The sequence below is a fragment of the Mesoplodon densirostris genome, chromosome 1 (assembly GCF_025265405.1).
Source record: "Mesoplodon densirostris isolate mMesDen1 chromosome 1, mMesDen1 primary haplotype, whole genome shotgun sequence".
Lineage (NCBI taxonomy): Eukaryota > Metazoa > Chordata > Mammalia > Artiodactyla > Ziphiidae > Mesoplodon > Mesoplodon densirostris.
In genome coordinates this window covers 71183652-71204826 of record NC_082661.1, presented here as the reverse complement: position 1 = coordinate 71204826, position 21175 = coordinate 71183652, and the positions used below count along the sequence as shown (strand labels likewise).

At 37.1% G+C, this 21175-nt stretch overlaps 1 protein-coding gene across 6 annotated transcripts in view; it reads left to right on the top strand.

Annotated features, from left to right (window-relative positions):
- The first annotated feature begins 1202 nt into the window (after positions 1–1202).
- Positions 1203–21175, top strand: part of CENPE (centromere protein E) — a 73687-nt gene continuing 53714 nt past the window's right edge. For all 6 annotated transcript variants that reach the window (XM_060104426.1, XM_060104417.1, XM_060104409.1 and 3 more), the window contains exons 1-13: positions 1203–1323; positions 2824–2915; positions 4975–5064; positions 5181–5299; positions 6671–6790; positions 7236–7317; positions 7476–7543; positions 7619–7684; positions 13368–13419; positions 14907–14994; positions 15338–15467; positions 16423–16542; positions 17417–17575. In XM_060104426.1, coding sequence (XP_059960409.1) covers positions 1268–1323; positions 2824–2915; positions 4975–5064; positions 5181–5299; positions 6671–6790; positions 7236–7317; positions 7476–7543; positions 7619–7684; positions 13368–13419; positions 14907–14994; positions 15338–15467; positions 16423–16542; positions 17417–17575 — 1242 coding nt within the window. In that variant the 5' untranslated portion in view covers positions 1203–1267. The remainder of the gene's footprint in view (positions 1324–2823; positions 2916–4974; positions 5065–5180; positions 5300–6670; positions 6791–7235; positions 7318–7475; positions 7544–7618; positions 7685–13367; positions 13420–14906; positions 14995–15337; positions 15468–16422; positions 16543–17416; positions 17576–21175) is intronic.

Below are 21175 nucleotides of genomic sequence, written 5' to 3'. Positions count from 1 at the left end.
TTCAGTTTTTTATTGATATTGCCAGATTACCTTCCAAAATAGTTTTACTAAATCAGTAGTTTTCTAATCCTCTAAATAATGAACAATTATTAGTAACTGCAGGTCATATTTTTGGTGAGGGAAAGGGGATAATTCTTTATCCTTCTTAAATCAACTAAAACTGAAACTACTCCTAAAGAAAATGTTAATACTTTACTATGACACATATTTAAAACAAAGGAAACCAAGCACTATTTCTGGGAAATAATTATTTAGAATCACTTTCCCATTTCTGCTAAAAAAAAACGTTTCACCTCACTACTAAACGAGTTTTTCCAGTCTTCAATAATTCTTTTCCTAAGTCAACCTCTTAGGAATTCACAGAAAATGGAAAAAATGAGTTTAAAGAAAAGAAGAGGGGGCTTCCCTGGTGGCGCAGTGGTTGAGAGTCCGCGTGCCGATGCAGGGGAGACGGGTTCATGCCCCTGTCCGGGAAGATCCCACATGCCGGGAAGATCCCACATGCCGCGGAGCGGCTGGGCCCGTGAGCCATGGCCGCTGAGCCTGCGCGTCCGGAGCCTGTGCTCCGCAACGGGAGAGGCCACAACAGTGAGAGGCCCGCGTACCGCAAAAAAAAAAAAAAAAAAAAAAAGCGAGGGAAAGGAAAAACTTAAACTCAAGAGTTTCCAAGGAGCACAAGATTCTTCTGTTTCTGGGCTGGGCAGTAACTTTCAACTCTTGGGATTTGAGGTGTTTTTGTTTTGTTTTGTTTTAAATTTAAAAAAAACCCCAAATAACAGTGTAATTCTTTAAAGGTCCTAATTCTCTTTTGTTAGTGAAGAAAAAATTCTCGGCTTTGTTTTTCCACAGATTGCAAACTCTTTAAGGGTGGGGTGGAGGATTGCAAACTCTTTAAGGGTGGGGTGGAGGACTGCGTTTGTAAACGGCTGTCAGCACTTCAACGGCGTTTAGCAAACAATAGTTATCTCTGCTATTACCTTGAGAGCCTTTGGCCGCGGGCTCCCCGGACCCTCTGTCTGCGACCCCCAAGCTTCCTTTTCCTCCAGACCCTTATAATTGCTCCCCCAACCCTTAACCGTGGACGCGCCGCCGGCCTGGCGTCCCCCGCGCCGCGGTGCAAATGGAACGGCCTATGACGTCACGAGGCCGCGGCTCAATCAGATGCGGCGTTTGGGAAATTTTAAATTTAAAGGCGGGGTGGCTCTTACACTCAGAAGCGCCGGCCGCGGAGGTTTTTGTACAGTTTCCTGGGATCCAGCCCGGCAGGATGGCCGATGAAGGAGCCGTCGCCGTCTGCGTGCGGGTTCGGCCGCTCAACAGCAGGTAGGTGGGCCAGACCTTGCCCAGGTTCCCGTTGCGGCCTCCGGCCCAGGCCTGAGCCGGAGGAGTGAGTTCTCGTTGCTCCTTCCTGCTCCGCTGCCTAGAAACTCGGCCATTGACCCGCTTTGTGCTTTGGTTTCTTATGTGTAAAGTGACGGGCCAGGATTAGAGGATCTAGAGGATACTTTCCAGCTGTGGGATTCTCTTAAGTCTATAACTCAGGCTCGCCGACATTAAAGACCCTACTCCCTGCGCTACTCTGCCGTCCCCCCATCTGCGCTCCCCATCCCTCCCCCAGGAAAGTCGCATAGGAAAAATCCTTATTGGCACTCTTCACAGCTAGTCATTTTACATTTAACTGACTCTCTCTCCCCCTTTACTGTATACTCCTTGAGCGCAAGAACTAGTCAGTCTTCTTCCATTGTATTCGGTAGACACTCAACACTTCAGTGACTGAACTCCACGTTCAGAAGGTTGAATGACCGATATTCATCAAAATTGATTTTTTTTTTAGTACAGTGTACTGTACTAAACACACACTACCATCGTTGTCCAGTGGATCTTACGTTCTGAAGGGGTAGACAGAAAATAAAGTGAAAAATATGAAGTATTAAGTGATGATACTGGAGTAATAAATGCTATAGAGAAAAAACAAGAAGGGGAAGAAATGAAAATGAAGTCTGTTTGCTTTGCCTGTCTCGGGCCCTTGCCCCAGAATGCTGACACATTTTGTTTGAGAAACATTTGTTAACCATTACTGGGTGTTTAATAAATAAGAATATCAAAATGAGGAATTTCCTATTTTTAAGAAGCTCATTAATGCATTAGAAGAAAGCTACATAAAGAAAGCATTATAATACATCATGACAGGTGTTATGATATACAGGTGGAGAATGTTTGCTAGAGGAGTCTAGTCCTTAAGTGAGATAGTTTAGGGGAGGGACAGGGCTGTGTAGGAAACTCCTGATACTTTTCATGAATGAAAGAAAAGTTAAGTTAGTTAATGGAAACATAAGTCAGGGTATTCCAGGCAGAGAGGGGTCAAATCTTATTTTGGAGTGACCTTCAGGCAGTTGATTTGTATGGAGTTGCGGTGTATATAGGAATTTAGAGGAAGATATGGGTCGAAGAGAGAAATTACAATGATCCAGGTGTCATGTGCCAAATTAAGGATTTCAGATGGTTTTTAAAGGCTTTAAGCAAGAGGGACATAACCAGAGTTGCATTTTCAACGTATCTTTTCAGTAGCCAGTACTGGGTTGGAAGGTGGAAGTGAAGAGCTTCGCAAAGAAACTCCCATGAAAGTGCAGGAGGTCACGAAGCCCCATTTAAAATCCACCTTTGACCCCTCAAAGGTGGATTTTCCACATTTATCCTATTTACGGTATACGTCATTACCATCTTTTAAAATATTCATCAGAAGATGAGGTCTTTTCAGTTATCTTTCATGTAACACAACTTCTGTGACCAGTTATTCTAAAATGCAGTTTTTTATTCTTTTAGAGAAGAGGCGCTTGGAAAAGATACTCAAGTTTACTGGAAAACTGACAATAATACAATTTATCAAGTCGATGGGAGTAAATCCTTCAATTTTGGTAAGTTTATAACAGCATCAAAAGTTAACCTGGTATCATTTTTCTATTATGAGTACAAAAGCCTTATGAATAACACTGGATTTGTCACTAAAGATCAAACTAAGCCTTCAGTAAACTGCTTCAGTGGAAACTTTGAAAAATTGTTCATCCATTCATGTGTGCTAAGTAAGATAATAAACTGACACTTAAAACATAGCGATGATAAAAAAAATAATAAGTAAATAAAAAATTAAACACAGTTATAGTCATAGTGCCTTTTAACTGAAATTAACATTTTTCCTCTTATTCGTCAACGTACTTGTGGCGTAAAACTCTGTAAGCCCAAAATAGGTTATTTAATGTCAAGTCATCTTTAAGATCTTCCAGTTTGGTTTCTTTGTTGTTGTTGTTTCCTTTTTTGTTGTTGTTTGTTTCTTTTCTTTTTTTTTTTTCAGTTGTTTTTCAAAACTTTTTAAAGAATAAATAGTGAAGATATTCCTTCTTTGATAGAACACAGCAGGGACCTACCTCTGCTTTTGTGGATCTTATTTGGTGGAAAGAAAGGCTTTAAACAAGTATTTACACTTATGATGACATAAGCTTTGTGGGAGTTTATAGCAGGGATCTAACTAATCTAGGTGTCTGAAATGGTACCACGTACACTGGGACCTGCAGGATGAGTGAGAGCTAGCTAGGACAAAGGGACTTGGAGGACCTAACGGTTAACTAGGTTGATTTTTGTGTTGATTTAGCATGTATATAGTGCTGACAATGTGCCAGGCACTCTTCTAAGCACTTCATATATATTAACTCATTTAATCCTCCTAACAAGCCTATATATTTGCTACCTTCCCATTTTAATGAGGAAGTAGAGAGGCCTGGAGTCACACAGCCAGCAAATGAAAGAGTCAGGCTCAAGATCTGTGTTCCAGCCACACTACCATGCTGCCACTTAGGCACCATAGAGCAACAGTGACAGCCTGTCACCAACCTCAGGAGTAAGTGATTAAGTTGTCAAATTAGTGTTAACTAGAAAGCCACAAAGATACGTAGAAGAGAAAATGATTCCTGGTAAAGGAATGTTTGGTGGTATTAACATAATTTTTAAAAGGTAATATGTGCCAGAGATTATAAAACCTAAGTACCACAGATTCTCAGTAGCCATATACGCCCATGAAGGTTTTGGACTCATCCAGCTGTCTGAAACAGATAACATTAAAGTTTGAATCATCCTGCCATTTCTCCTTGCTCTAAAATCATGACCCTTAAGCAGCCCTCGGATGGCACTTCGGTTTTCCATATTGTTCTGCCCATAGGGCAGATGTGTGGTCATGGTGCAAGCAGTGTGATCACTGAATTTCTCATTGTAGGTCAGTAAATTTCCCTCCTGATTTACAAATCCATTTCTTGTGAGCTTTTTAATGTGAGGGCACCGCTAAAAGAGTGGTCTATTTTTAATGTGCTAACAAAAGCAGAGAACCACATACTGGACTTGTGAATTTATCAGTGCAAATGCTACTCTAAACCCAGCCTTTAGCAGCACTTCAGCTTTGGTCAGTACTTTTCTTCCAAATATCTGCATTTTTTGGTTTCGTTTGAGCTAGACCTTCTTGCTAGGTATGTTAAAAACATTAACATTTCTCAAAGAATAGTAATAGTCTATATTTCCTAAGTATTAACATATGTTCACAGTAATTCTATGAGCAAGATAATATATATCCATTTTACACATTAGGGAACTGAGGCACAGAAACATCAACCACTTTGGCCAAAATCACACTGTAAATGGCAGAACCAAGATTTGCAGGCAGTCTGATTCTGGACCCCCATATTCAGCCACCATGCCCTACTGCCTCTTGAAAGCATATAGGGTAACAGACTTGTATTTTTTCTGTGTGAGCACCAACACATTTTACCTAAAGAGAAGAGTATTTTCAGAGGACCAATAAGTTGAAGGAAATATTGTGTCTTAAATCTTTTATCATACCATATCCTGACAATTTTATTTCTGTGGGCAACTACTAATTCAGAATGAAAACAGTTAATTTGTTTGATTTAACTTTTATGTTTTGTTTTTTAGATCGTGTCTTTCATAGTAATGAAACTACTAAACATGTGTATGAAGAAATAGCAGTACCAATCATAGATTCTGCCATACAAGGCTACAATGGTGTGTATTCACTGCAAAAACATTTCGGTCTTGGGTGTCCGTTTAGCAAGTATTGATAGTTTTATACACTGTAGATTCATTTTTAATCTTTGCATGTGTGTGTTTTGTTTTTGCAGGTACTATATTTGCCTATGGGCAGACTGCATCAGGAAAAACGTATACTATGTTGGGGTCACAAGATTATTTGGGAGTAATACCCAGGGCAATTCATGACATTTTCCAAAAAATTAAGAAGGTAAATAATTTAGCTAAATTTCTAGTACATGCAGGTAAAAGTGGTGATAATAGGATAGCAACCTTAGTGTTCTCTTGTAATGATGAAGTATATTTATAGTTATCTCTTGATTATCCATGAGGAAAGAAGGAAGGCATAGCATAGATTCATTTTTTTCCCACAAACTTACTAACTTACAAAGCTTAAAGTTCTTTCATTCTTTCCTTTGAATCATGAAACAGTACTCCCACCAAAAAGTGGGCATTAAGGAACAGGAAAATCTTATCACAATGATTAGGTCGCCATTGCCTTTGTTTAGCTACCAGTGATTATTAAGGAGCAGTCAAAAGTAGACTAGATAAAAGACAAGGGAATCAGAAGATCAGAATAGGCAAGCTAATTAGTTGAGTTGGTTTTAAATTAGTTTTTTCATCATTATTTTAATTATTTTTAATGTCTTGAATATATGTAGGTTTTATTTTGAGGTTAGAGAATTGGACTGGGTATTTTCCTGTTATAATTCTATGATACTATACTTTTCATTATTTCTGAAACAATGCTTTGCTGTTGTTTTTGCTTGTTATTGTCAATATAGAAGCACAGGGGAAGTTTTGTTTTTTGTTTGTTTTACAAAGATAATTTCCTGAAAGACAAATACCACATGACTTCACTTATATGTGGAATCTCAAAAACAAAACAAATGGACAAACAAAACAGAAACAAACTCATAGATACAGAGAACAAACAGGTGGTTGTCAGAGGGGAGGGAAATTGGAGAAATGAGAGAAATAGGTGAGGGAGATTAAAGGGTACAAATGTCCAGTTAGAAAATAAATGTGTCACAGGGATGAAATGTGCAGCATGGGGAATATTGTCAATAATGTAACATCTTTGTATGGTGACAGATGGTAACTAGGCTTATCATGTGATCATTTTGACATGTATGGAAATATTGAATCACTATGTTGTGCCCTAGGAACTAACATAGTGGAATAGGTCAACTATACATCAACTAAAAACTAAATAAATATTTTTAGGGCTTCCCTGGTGGCGCAGTGGTTGAGAGTCCGCCTGCCGATGCAGGGGACGCAGGTTCGTGCCCCGGTCCGGGAAAATTCCCACATGCCATGGAGCGGCTAGGCCCATGAGCCATGGCCACTGAGGCTGCGTGTCAGGAGCCTGTGCTCCGCAACAGGAGAGGCCACAACAGTGAGAGGCCCGTATACCGCAATCAATCAATCAATCAATCAATCAATAAAAATATTTAAAAGATAGTTTCTCAAAGAATATTTTAATATTTAATATTAGCACATAAGCATTCATTATTAGGTTTTCATAATTGGATGATCTCTGATGTTTTCTGATACGTTTTCACATATCTTTTTCTTCTAGTTTCCTGATAGGGAATTTCTTTTACGTGTGTCTTACATGGAGATATACAATGAAACCATTACAGACTTACTCTGTCACACTGAAAAAATGAAGCCTTTAATAATTCGGGAAGACTTCAATGTAAGTAACAGAGTTAACAGAGTGGCTCAAAAAATAGAGTTACTCATTGGGATTATTTTTCTTGAACATTTGCCTTTAATTTCTATATATTTTAAAGTGTCTCCTGTTACTATGGTTTGTTTTTTATTTTCTTTCTTAAACATTTATAGAGATTATCTCAAGTAACATGTATAGTTTTTAAATATTGACAGCTATAATATTGTGGCATAAGTACCTAAAAAGAGCAAGCTGAAAGTATCAGTTTAGAATTCGGTGTATTTTGGTACAGGAAATAAATTGTAAATAGCATAGATTTAGTTCTTATTTTTGTACAGAATAAAATTGCCCATTTTCTACTCTTAACTTCCACAAATGAATTCTATAATAGTTTGCACTTTCTTTTTGAAATGCAAAATTTTAAGTGACTTATAGTTCTCTACTTTTCCCATAATTAAACTTGTTTCAGAGGAATGTGTATGTGGCTGATCTCACAGAAGAAGTTGTTTATACATCAGAAATGGCTTTGAAGTGGATCACAAAAGGAGAAAGTAAGACTTTATACTGTATTTCTTCAAAACACATCTAAAAACTATTTAATTGAATATATTTAGGCTTTAAATCACACTTTTCACTTCTAAACTTAAATACAAGTTAGTGTTTTTCTTTGGATTTTAATATACTCAGCTGAAATATGATTCTTTTACAGAGAACAGGCATTATGGAATTACAAAAATGAATCAAAGAAGTAGTCGTTCTCATACCATTTTTAGGATGGTAGGTAATTCTCTATATTTGGTCTTTCCAATTAAAAATACACAAATTTTTCTACAAGTTGCCTTTTCTTTCTAGATTTTGGAAAGTAGAGAGAAAGGTGAACCTTCTAATTTTGAAGGATCTGTCAAGGTGTCCCATTTGGTGAGTATTGATGAACTGTGATAATGTACTAAATGAGCCGAACCAAAATTTAATTTAGCTGATGTATGTTTGGTTTCATGAGAACTGTTAACTAATTGGCAAAAGCATCTATAAATTGGTAGTTTAGTCTCATCACTAACATGAGATAACTAGCGGAAATGTAGGAAGAGTTCAGAGAATCTTACTTCCTGTGATCTTATAGCTGCCATTTCCTGAACTTTAGATGTAAGAACTGTAGGAGTTGAGGCTTTTCCTAACTAGTAATTGAGGAAGGGTTGATTCCATGCACATTTAAGAGTTAAAGTAATCTTGAAATTTGGTGATTTTTGTGTGTGTGTTTGTGGTTTTGGGGTTTTGAGGGTTTTTTTGGTCTCTGCCAATGGTATTGAGACTTATGAGATGAACAAAAACCTGGGTGAGATAGTTAAAAAATAAATCAGATTATTCAAGTTCATAGCTAAGTACAGTAAGAAAATAAGCTTTGTATTATAAACAGTGTTTTAGACTATAAATCCCTTGAAGGGAAGAGTGATATCGCCTTCATCTTTGTAACTCCAACGCATCGTACATAGTTTATATTCAATACCTATTTGTTGATAAGTAAATATAAGCATTATGCAAACATTCCTCCTTGCTGCACTGTATCATTTCTCTTTTTTTGTGCTTCCTTTCTATTCCTTACCATTATTGCTTTATTCTCTGCCTTCGAGGCCTAAATTCTTTAGTTTGATGTGGGATATGATGTAAGATTTCTCGATTTGATTTGAAAACTTCAGGGGAAAAAGTAATAAATCTATAATATGTTTGTTTTTCAGATTTTGAAAAATCAGAGTCTTAATTAAGTATCTAATTCTAGTTCACCTCAGTTATTTTACTATACAAGTATATCATTTATTTTAGTAGACTAGTCTTTAACAACAACAAAAAACATAAAACCTAACTTCTGTTTTGTTTTCCAAACCTAGCCTGTGATATATCACTACAATTTTAACTTTTCTCTTATAGTTTAGCTTTAATTATAAATTAAGTTTAATTATAATTACATTTAATTATAATTTAGCTTGACATATTCAGTGATCTGTTTGGTGTCTTTTCTTATATTATTTGATGCTCCATCATCTAGGGACCTTAGATACCATCTGGTCCAACACTCCAGACTTCCCACTTACTCTAAGTATCTTCTTGGAAGAAGTCTTCCCCAAAGAGTCTTTTTCTGGCTCTTTGGAGGTGGTCTTTTTATGAGTGTCTCCGGGCCTTTCTGGAATAGTAACATCCAGGTGCTCTTAGCTCTGCTCCTTTATTCCCTTTTGTGGCTTCTTTCCTCCTACACTCCTAATCAAAGCACAGGAGTGTTCTGTAGCTTTTCTTCCCTTGTTTGCCCTTGTTACCATTTCTGTGTTGACGATGGTCAAATGTTTATTGTTTCTAAAGTCTCTGAGTTCTATTTTATTTATTTTTTTATACAGCAGGTTCTTATTAGTTATCCATTTTATACATATTAGTGTATACATGTCAATCCCCATCTCTCAATTCATCCCACCACCCCCACCCCACCACCACTTTCCCCCCTTTGTGTCCATACGTTTGTTCTCTACATCTGTGTCTCAATTTCTGCCCTGCAAACTGGTTCATCGGTACCATTTTTCTAGGTTCCACAAATATGCGTTAATATACGATATTTGTTTTTCTCTTTCTGACTTAACTTCACTCTGTATGACAGTCTCTAGATCCATTCATGTCTCTACAAATGACCCAATTTCATTCCTTTTTATGGCTGAGTAATATTCCATTGTATATATGTACCACATCTTCTTTATCCATTCGTGTGTTGATGGGCATTTAGGTTTCTTTCATGCCCTGGCTATTGTAAATAGTGCTGCAATGAACATCGGGGTGCATATGTCTCTTTGAATTATGGTTTTCTCTGGGTATATGCCCAGTAGTGGGATTGCTGGGTCATATGGTAATTCTATTTTTAGTTTTTTAAGGAACCTCCATCCTGTTCTCCATAGTGGCTGTATCAATTTACATTCCCACCAACAGTGCAAGAGAGTTCCCTTTTCTCCACACCCTCTCCAGCATTTGTTGTATGTAGATTTTCTGATGATGCCCATTCTAACTGGTGTGAGGTGATACCTCATTGTAGTTTTGATTTGCATTTCTCTAATAATAAGTGATGTTGAGCAGCTTTTCATGTGCTTCTTGGCCAACTGTATGTCTTCTTCGGAGAAATGTCTGTTTAGGTCTTCTGCCCATTTTTGGATTGGGTTGTTTGTTTTTTTGATATTGAGCTGCATGAGCTGTTTACATATTTTGGAGATTAATCCTTTGTTCGTTGATTCGTTTACAAATATTTTCTCCCATTCTGAGGGTTGTCTTTTCATCTTGTTTGTAGTTTCCTTTGCTGTGCAAAAACTTTTATGTTTCATTAAGTCCCATTTGTTTATTTTTGTTTTTATTTCCATTACTCTAGGGGGTGGATCAAAAAAGATCTTGCTGTGATTTGTGTCAGAGTTCTTCCTATGTTTTCCTCTAAGCGTTTTATAGTGTCCAGTCTTATATTTAGGTCTGTAATCCACTTTGAGTTTATTTTTGTGTATGGTGTTAGGGAGTGTTCTAATTTCATTCTTTTTACATGTAGCTCTCCAGTTCTCCCAGCACCACTTATTGATGAGGCTATCTTTTCTCCATTGTATACCCTTGCCTCCTTTGTCATACATTAGTTGACCATAGGTACATGGGTTTATCTCTGGGCTTTCCATCCTGTTCCATTGATCTATATTTCTCTTTTTATGCCAGTACCATATTGTCTTGATTACTGTAGCTTTGTAGTATAGTCTGAAGTCAGGGAGTCTGATTCCTCTAGCTCTGTTTCTTTCCCTCCAGACTGCTTTGGCTATTCAGGGTCTTTTGTGTCTCCATACAAATTTTAAGATTTTTTTTTCTAGTTCTGTAAAAAAAAAAATGCCATTGGTAATTTCATAGGGATTGCATTGAATCTGTAGATTGCTTTGGGTAGTATAGTCATTTTCACAATATTGATTCTTCCAATCCAAGAACATGGTATAGCTCTCCATCTGTTTGTACCATCTTTAATTTCTTTCATCAGTGTCTTATAGTTTTCTGCATACAGGTCTTTTGTCTCCCTAGGTAGGTTTATTCCTAGATATTTTATTCTTTTTGTTGCAGTGGTAAATGGGAGTGTTTCCTTAATTTCTCCTTCAGATTTTTTATCATTAGTGTATAGGAATGCAAGAGATTTCTGTGCATTAATTTTGTATCCTGCAACTTTACCAGATTCATTGATTAGCTCTAGTACTTTTCTGGTGGCATCTTTAGCATTCTCTGTGTATAGTATCATGTCATCTGCAAACAGTGACCGTTTTACTTCTTCTTTTCCAATTTGTATTCCTTTTATTTCTTTTTCTTCTCTGATTGCCATGGCTAGGACTTCCAAAACTATGTTGCATAATAGTGGTGAGAGTGTTCATCCTTGTCTTGTTCCTGATCTTAGTGGAAATGCTTTCAGTTTTTCACCATTGAGTCTCTGAGTTCTAATTCATGTCTTTCTAAAGACTGTCCCACTATTATCTCAAACTTCAGTGGGTCTAAAACCAAATTAATTTCTTCCTATTATAATGAATATTCCTTTTTCCAGTAATACTAGCATTATCCTGGTCACCTAGGCTGGAAACCCAAGTCTATTTTGGCTCATTTTTTTCCTGCTTTCCCTTTTCTCCAGTCATCACCATTTATTCCTGATTCTACCTGTCATCATTCCATTGGGTGTCATACTCATTTAGGTTCTCATCTGTCTTGAATTACTCTATCATTCTCCCGAACCTGGCCTCTAGGACTCTGGTCTAACTTTCTTTGGTCGTTATGCAGTTTTCTAATGTTACTAAGCACTACTTTTTTTGTGGCATTTCCTTGGACAAGATCTGGCTTAGCCAGTCTTACTTTGCTTCCTTCTGTTCCACATAAGCTCCTCTCTTATAGATAGACTGAGCTTTTTGGTGCCTTTGAACACTAATGCTTGTTCTCGTCTTTTTACCTTAATTCATGCTTTTATCACCACTTTTCCCCTTTATTATGTATCTAGGTCACTTGTACTAGATACTATATAACAACGATTAGACTTCTTTGAGTCTTTTAGAGAGAGCAGTATCTGAGACAGGACTGTAAAGCAGGAGTACATAATTACCTGCCTAATCCTCAAAGAGAGAGGTAACTTAAATCTCTGACTTTCTTTTAATGCGTTAATAATATTTACTGGGCTCTCAGATTAAAAAATAAAGAGGACATCCCTCCAGTACTTACTGTCTCCACTATGACGTCCCTAGCCCAAGCCACCATCATCTCTCACTTAGATTCCTGCACTAACCTCCTAACTGGGCTAACTGCTGCCACTTCTGCCCCTCTCCAGTTCATTCTCCATCTAGGGTGCCACGGTTGATCTTTCAGAAAGTTAAATCAAGATACGTCCCTCTTTTGATTAAAGCCCTCTCTTGGCTTCCCATTGCACTTGGGAAATCCAACGTTCTTACCCCTACTTACAAAGCTCTGCATAATCTGACTCCTACTTCCTACTTCTTATACTATGTTGTCCCATCGCCACTTCACCAACTCTGCCATGTTGCCCTTTTTATTTTTTGAGCATACCAAGCTCACTTCTGTTTTGTGACTGAGTGTACTGGCTGCTCTTTTAATCTGCACTGTGCTTCCCTTGGTTTTACATGGCTGCCTCCCTCTGTCATTCCAGATCTTAGCTTAATGGGAAGCCTACCCCTACCACTCAGTCCAGAGAACCTACTCTGTCCCTTCTTTCCTCTTCCAGGACTCTCTTTAAATTATCTGTATTACATTTACCAGGTTATGTTACCTATCTGTCTTCTTACCAACTTCCTCCTCTCCTCTTACCACTCCATATAGAATATAAGCTCTTATCAGGACAGGGACCTTACTTGTTGAATTCATTGCCGTATCCCTAGCACCTAACATACTGCCTGAAGCATGACAGTCACTTTTTTCCAACAATATTTGTGAAATGAAAGAGGTCTGTGCTTTTTAAAATGCTACAGTAGAGTCAGAGACAAATGACTAGCTCCACACAATAAGTGCTGTAAGAATAAGTCATATCTATAATGACCTCTGGGTACAGTTAAAAGAGCAATTCATTCAAGGTATGGGAGGAGGAAGGATAAAATCAGCAAAGCTACATTGAGCAGGTAACATTTGCCTTTGGTCCTGAATAAAGACTAGGGGCAGTCTAGAACTTTAGAATTAACAAAGAGAATGGCAGAAGGTAGCACTTGGGTGTGTAGAAGTACATGAGGCGTTTAGGGTGTCGTGAGTAGTTCAGCTAGAGTTAGGAGTAAGTAATGAATAGATATAATGCTGGGGCCACACAAGTGCCAGATTGCAAAGAATCAGATTCATATGATAAGGTTTTGAACTTTGTGTAGGAAATAGAAAACCTATTCTGGCGGCATTATGGAGGATGTATTACAAAGAAGGAACAAGGGTTACAGATTGGTTTGACAAGGGAAGGCCTGAACAGTGGGGTGAAAGATGAGGGTACAGATGGGGCATTCAAGTAAACTATGTGTTTTAAATATTCTTTCAGTAGTTTGGGTTTTATCTCATTATGCTTCCTAAAGGTTTATTATCATCTATCTTACAGAATTTGGTTGATCTTGCTGGCAGTGAAAGAGCTGCTCAAACAGGTGCTGAAGGTAATGAAAACTTATGAAATACGTTGGTCTGAGTGTCTTCCTGTTCTTTCACAGAATAAAAGTGCTACCATGCATTTTAGAAATAATGACAATAATAATTTTGTGATAAAAGTCCTTCATGTAAAAAGCAGCTTATGTATCTGCCTAATTATCTAATTTGGGCTACTATAGCATCAATTAAAAAACTAGAACTGTACAGTTGATAGGATTGTATAGCTGAAAAGCTCATGAGAGTACCATGAAAACCATCTAAATTTCCATTATCAGTAAGAAAATTCAGAAGGGACGTTGGGCACAAAATTAATATACAGACATTAATAATTCTACAATACAAATAACCAGTTAGAATATTTAGTGTACAAAAAGACTCAGTTTACAATGATGGCTTAAAAGGTGTAATACCTAGGAAGAAATTCAACAAAAATTGCACAGGGCCAAAATAAAGAAAACTTCAAAACAGACCTGAAGGACATAACCAAATACTTAAACAAATGGAAAAGCATACTTAGAAGGGAAGGTGCAAAATCATAAAGATGTCAGGCCTCTCTCTGTGTTCATTTCCTGCAGCCTGACATAAAGACACCCAGCTGAGCTTGGCCCGTATCCACCAAACCAGACCCATAAACAGGAAATAAATGCTTGTTGTTTTAAGGTGGCTTGTTAAGCAGCAATATTACAGCAATAGCTGAATAATGCACCTGTGAAATAATAGCTATTCAGAGTTATTTGTTGCAGTATTTTTTGTATACATGGTAGATTGAAAACCTACATATCCCTCAACAGGGCTCTAGGTAAATAATTTCTGATACATCCATACAATGGAAGTCTATGCTATGAAAAAGGCCAGTGTTTACTGATATGATGCACAATATACTGCCAAGTGAAAAAAGCAAAGTGCAAAATAGTGTGTATAGTATGCTACTATATGTCTGAAAAAGAAAGGGGAGAAATGAATATATATGAACTTGTATTTCTAAAAATCTAGAAGAATAAATAATAAACATGGTTTACTGGTAGAGGGAACAGGAACTGGTTGGGGCATAAAACTGGAGTAGAGCTTTTTCCAGGTACTTTTTTTAAATGTTAGAGTCATGTGAGCATACTCACAATATTAAAATGAGAACTTTTTTTTTGGTTTTGAGCCTATAGTTGCCTATATTTGAAGGTTTGGAAAAAATAGATTTGAATGGAGGAATTAGAGGAGCTCTCTTAGGCAATGGGCTTTCCCTCCCTCTTATTCTTTTCTTAGTCATCTTTTTCATTTTGCCAATTCTCTCAGGTGATAACCTTTCCGATTCACCTAATTAGGGGAGGGTTAGGGAGAGAGCTCCTCCACCAGTGGTATTAAAGGTGGGCTCAGATCTAGTCCAAAGCATAGACTTCAACATCTGTCCCTTTAATTTCTACTTTCTCTCATAGTTTACTGATAAGTTCATCATCCAGTACAGGGCTCGATTTTAGTTTTTATATTTGTTTAATAAATGCAGGTTTGCGACTCAAAGAAGGCTGTAATATAAATCGAAGCTTATTTATTTTGGGACAAGTGATCAAGAAACTTAGTGATGGACAAGTTGGGTATGTTTATCCTACTGTACTCTACCTGTTAATGCTTATGTTTTCATTAGGTTAAAAATGGTAATATTTTAGTGACACTCAAATAAATGTTCTTATTTCATATATTCAAAAGTTTTCATGACTCTGATCATGCGTGGCTTCTTATACATATGATTGGGTCCTACTAAATTTACTCTCTATATTTTAAATATTTTTTAGTTAGTATTTTTGATCTGCCTCATGTAACCTGTAAATAATTAATTTTTTTAACTGTAGCTATTTTAAGGTTCTACATTAAGAACCAACCACTTTTGTTATATAAAAATTCTTACTCTTTTTCTTCCCAAACTCATTTCTCACTAAGTGGTTTCATAAATTATCGAGATAGCAAATTAACACGAATTCTCCAGAATTCCTTGGGAGGAAATGCAAAAACACGTATTATCTGCACAATTACTCCGGTGTCTTTTGATGAAACTCTTACTACTCTCCAGGTGAGTGTGATTTTTATCTCAACTTAATAGGAGGGGATATCATCTTTAAGAAGGAAAAAATACCTACTAAAAATAGGTAGAGTTTTTTTAATTCACATAACTACCTGTTAAAATAAAATTATGTGTTGTCTACTAAATAGCATTTCTTAATTTTCCCAAAATTCAGTCATTCATATCCCATCTCCACAATTTTTGCCACATCCAACACTATTTTACTGAAATTGACTTGATATTTTTCTTTTACAAACTCACTTTTTTACTTAATTGATTATGAAAGGAAACGTTATATCAGTTCCATAAATGAAAAAATCGTATTACTTGCAACAAATAGAAGGTGACCCAAAAAACATGTGTATGTGCTTATAATAAAATAATTCCTAAATTCCTGCTAGTTAATTGTTGCCTGCCTTTGCACTGAGCCTAAGGCCTCCATTTTATGTTTAAAAAAAGGAGAAGGGCGAGTAGGGGGGAATTGAATTGTCAGTAGAATAGCTGTTTCAATGAAAGATTCAATGTTTGATATAATGGATACCTTCATGTACCCACTTAAAGTAACTTCTGATACTCATACTCTAAGAAACATTGCTTTAAATAGCTACTGAGCACTGGGTCGAGGTACTGTCAGAGAAAAAAGATAGAAAATAGAGTCCCTGGCTTCACAGAATATATAGTCTCATAGGGAAGATAAGACCTGTCTTCCAACATGATTGCCTTGGATTAATACTTAAGTAGCTAGTAAGTAGGATAGCGTTCAAAGGAAGGAGAGAGGCTTTTGACTGCAGCATTACAGGCATTGTTACAGGGGCATAAAATGCACTCTGTACTCAAAAGTATTAAACTACCTTGGAAGAGTACTGATTTTTCTTTACAAAGCTTAATTACAAGAAAACCAAATATTATTAATTTACTTAATTTTTGTGTGTAGAGCACATAACACTCTTGTATTTTTTCCCAGTTTGCCAGCACTGCTAAATATATGAAGAATACTCCTTATGTTAATGAGGTATCAAGTGATGAAGCTCTCCTGAAAAGATACAGAAAAGAAATAATGGATCTCAAAAAGCAATTAGAGGAGGTATGTGTGAACCATGTATTTCAGTAAAGAGTAGGGACAGATTTAGAATTGAGATCTACCTAATTGCCCAGAGATTCTTAAGTCATCGATATCTGAGTTTTTCAACCTAAATTTAAAACAGCTTTCAACTAAGAAGAAATCAACTCATAAAAATTTTAGTTTAATTTACTATAAACTGAAAGATTTGGTTTCTTGAAGTTATTTTAGATTTTGTTTTTCATTTTCAAAGGGGGAAATTTGATATTTTCAAATGGGCCAAGTGGAGATATATTTTTTTTAATTGTCACAAATTATACATAGGGAATTAGGTTAAAAAAGAGAGACCATGTATAGGTACCTAAAACTACTTTGTCTAGTTTCACGTTAACTTGAATTTTTCTTCCAACCCTGAGATAGCAATCTAATAATATAGCATAATCACTTGTCATTGTTTGTTTTAACTATTATGGTCCTCTATTTTATATAAATCTTGCATTTTAGTGATCTTTTTAGGAATAAGCTAAAATATCAATGGTAGTCCTATGAAAACATCTCTTCCTTTGCTGTAGGTATTCAAATATCTGCTTTTGTGACTTCTCTGCCTACTATTTATATATTTTTAGGCAACTAATAGAATTGCTTTAACAGCACTGTAATGGCATATAGAATAGTGACATGAGAAGAAACGTATATTTGACTTTATTTTTAGTTTGAGAAATTACTGATTATGGTAACTGTGTATTGGTGTTCTGCAGGTAGGGTATATTGTATTTCAATAAAATTAAAATTCTCTTAGTTCACATACAAATTTCTATTCTGTTCTTTTAAGCTACTTTCGAGGTTTTAAAATCTAGCTACATTTGTTATTAACATAACCCAATATTACATTCTGTAGGTTTCTTTAGAGACTCGGGCCCAGGCAATGGAAAAAGACCAAATGGCACAACTTTTGGAAGAAAAAGATCTACTTCAAAAAGTGCAGATTGAGAAAATTCAAAACTTAACACGGATGCTGGTGACCTCTTCTTCCCTCACATTACAACAGGAATTAAAGGTAAAATTTAAAAGATGACAACTTAAACTTCGTATACAGAGAATAGAACGGGTATTCCTACGTGTTCATTACATGGTTATGCATTTCTTATCTTTTGATACAGTGTATTCAAGAAACCCAGAACTTTTGTGTTGCTATTTACCTATATAGCAACAAAACACCTAAGAGAAGAGGTTCATTAAAAAATATTGATCCCGGGGCTTCCCTGGTGGCGCAGTGGTTGAGAGTCCACCTGCCGATGCAGGGGACACGGGTTCATGCCCCGGTCTGGGAGGATCCCACATGCCGCGGAGCGGCTGGGCCTGTGAGCCATGGCTGCTGAGCCTGCGCGTCCGGAGCCTGTGCTCCGCAACGGGAGAGGCCACAACAGTGAGAGGCCCACATACTGCAAAAAAAAATAAATAAATAAAATATTGATCCCTAATGTAGAGGTCCTAATTCAAGGATTCAAGCTTACCACCTATGTTTTCTTCTAGGAGTTTTATGGTTTCAGGTGTTAACATTCAAGTCTTTAATCAGTTTGAGTTGATTTTTGTGTATAGTGTAAGATAGAGGCCCAGTTTCATTCTTTTGCATATGGCTGTCCAGTTTTTCCAACATCATTTACTGAACAGACTGTCCTTTCCCTATTGTATCTTCCTGGTTCCTTTGTTGTAAATTAATTGATCATATATGTGTAGGGTTTATTTCTGGGCTCTCTATTCTGTTCCATTTGTCTATGTGTCTGTTTTTATGGCACTATCATACATATTGTTTTGATTGCTATAGCTTTGTAATACAGTTTGAAATCAGGAAGCATGATGCCTCCAGCTTTGCTCTTCTTTCTCAAGATTGTTTTGGCTATTTGGAGTCTTTCATGGTTTAGAGTCTAGAGTATATTCAAGGAATCTATTTGCAATATGCTTCTTAAGAAATTCAAATAAAATTAATTAGGGATTGGAAACCACAGATGTCTCGAGTATGTGGGAATATTTTCTGTTTAAAGAAACAGAAATATTAATATCAGGAAATTGACCCAGAATATAGATCAACATACTGATCAAAATTCTGGCTTCCAGTTTTTGTGGTTTTTATTTTTAGTAGAGTAGGGATTTATTTATCCAACAGATATTTTCTTAAGAGGACAGCCTCTGGATTTGAACTACCTGGGTTTGAATCCCTGTTCTATCAATTCCTAACACTTGACCTTGGGCAATTTCTCAAATAGACTTTGCTGCAGTTTCCTTATCTGTGATATATAGCTTGATCCCCACCTCACAGGATTGTTGTGAGAATTTAGTGAAGTAACATACAGTACATGCTTAACACTATACTTTCTGCTCAGCAAGTCCTCAATAAATATATACTATTAAGATAATTATTAATAGACATTATGTTCAGGTCACCATTCTAAGTATTTAGAAGATGCTCTAGATCAATTTGTTGACTGAGTGATGAGTAGGAAATAGCCCAGTGGAAGGTGTAAGGAATAGTGTTTCAGGAAGACACTTAAATGTACAGAAGCTTAAAATTGTGGAAAAACAGTATATTTCTTGGACTTTCTGGTGGCAGGGGCATTTTAAAACCTCAGTGAAGGATTTGAATGTTGCATTATGCTAAGGACAAGGAAAAGCCTTGTATGGAACATAATCGGAATTGCATTTTGGAAAGGTGAGGCTGCTATGTGCATCAGATAGATTGGGCCTCTGCAAAGATTTTGGCTCTGGAGATGGAAGAAATTGGATAAATTGGAGAGCTATTTGGGAGGTAGACTCAACAGGATTTTGTGATTATGTAGACACAGAGGCAGGGAAAGGGAGAAGGAGGTATCCAAAATGACTTGCTGACATTACTAGGCTTTCTGGCTAGCTGGTAGCATATTCACTGAGTTGAGGAACACTGAATGAAGAGCAGTGGAGCTGCTCAGTGTTTGATTCAGGACATCTCCATTTTAAGATGTCAGGCAGTCGAAAATGTGAAAGGTCTGAGATGGAGGTATCAATTTGGCATTAACGACTGCAGATCCAATTTAGAGTCCTGGGAATGGATGAGCTTGCTCTGGAAGCATGTTGAAGATGGAAAAAAACAGAGGGTCAAACACAAAACCCCAAGAAACAACAACTTTTTAGGTAAAGGCAGTAAAGAAGAATCCCTGAAGGAACCCATGTTTAGCTCAGAATTTAGAAGGAAACCAGCTGAACGGGGTAACCAAGGGAACAGAGTATTTCAGAGAGGTAGTGGTCAGCAGTGTCACCTTCTGCTGAGAAGTTAAATAAGAAACACATAGACAAAAATGCTTTGGATTTAGAAATAAGAAGCTCATTTGCAAAAGCAATTCTGAGTTATGTGTTGGTAGTGAAAGCCACCTTGCAGTGGGTTGAGATGACCCAAAGGGATGGGATCTTGAATACAGTAGAAGGGTCTGGCCTTAGATCGAAAGAGAAACATCTATTCATTATAACAAGGACAGAGGAAAGGATAGGCGTCAGTTCAAGTCATGCTTTTGTAAGTTTAGGCTTATATTGTCTTTCTGAAGTAGGAAGTTTAATTTTTCTGCTGTGATAGCAGGAGATGGTGGAGACACAAGTTCATAGACAGTGCTAAGAGTTTGAAATAGTATAGCCTTTATAAGGAATAAAAAAGAAAGCCAACAAGGAGGAAAGGAGTCTTACCAGGAAGCATTAAGGACCCAGATGATGGTGGCAGCCAGTCTTCTGACTGTATGCCCTGGCAGTGTTCAGGAGGCTGATAAAGTCTTAAAAGACACTGTAATTCATCGGAGTGTACACTGTTGGGATAGGTTCGGGGAACAGAGATTGGGTCAAATAATTTGAGGCTGTTGACCCAGAAACATGGTTGAAGTGATGATCTATGGAATCTAAAATGATAGGAAGAGAAAAACAGGAATAAAGTAAGGTATCTTGTAAGCTAAATAACTATAATGGGATTAACTGGCTTCCGTATACCACCAGGTTACTTGAAGAGTTGAGAGTCAACCGATTCCTTTCAGTTACATTCCAGAAAAGCTTATAAGTAAACCTTCTAATAAAATATGTAATTTAAATAGTAGTTTCATCAAATTTATTATGGGGTTAAATACTGATTTGAAAAGTTTGAATATGTTTTCTTATCTCAGGTTATCCTTAAACTGGTAAGATATTAAAGTAGACTTAGTAAAAATTCTGCCAAGTCAGTGGGGTTTTTTTGTTTGTTTTGGGGGGGGCTGTTTTTATTTATTTATTTTGGCTGCATTGGGTCTTAGTTGCGGCACACAGGATCTTCACGGAGGCATGCAGGATCTTTTGTTGCTGCGCTTGGGCTCTTTGTTGCGGTGTGCAGGCTTCTGTCTAGTGGCCACATGTTTTCTCTCTCTAATTGTGGCATGTGGGCTCCAGAGCGCATGGGATCTGTAGTTTGCAGCATGGAAGCTCTCTAGTTGAGGTGCAGGAGCTCAGTAGTTGTGGCACAGGCTTAGTTGCCCTGCAGCATGTGGGATCTTAGTTTCCCGACCAGCGATCGAACCTGCGTCCCCTGCATTGGAAGCTGGATTCTTTACCACTGGACCACCAGGGAAGTCCCAATGTTTTTTTAAAATGGAAACGAGTTCCCTTGTTTTATGAT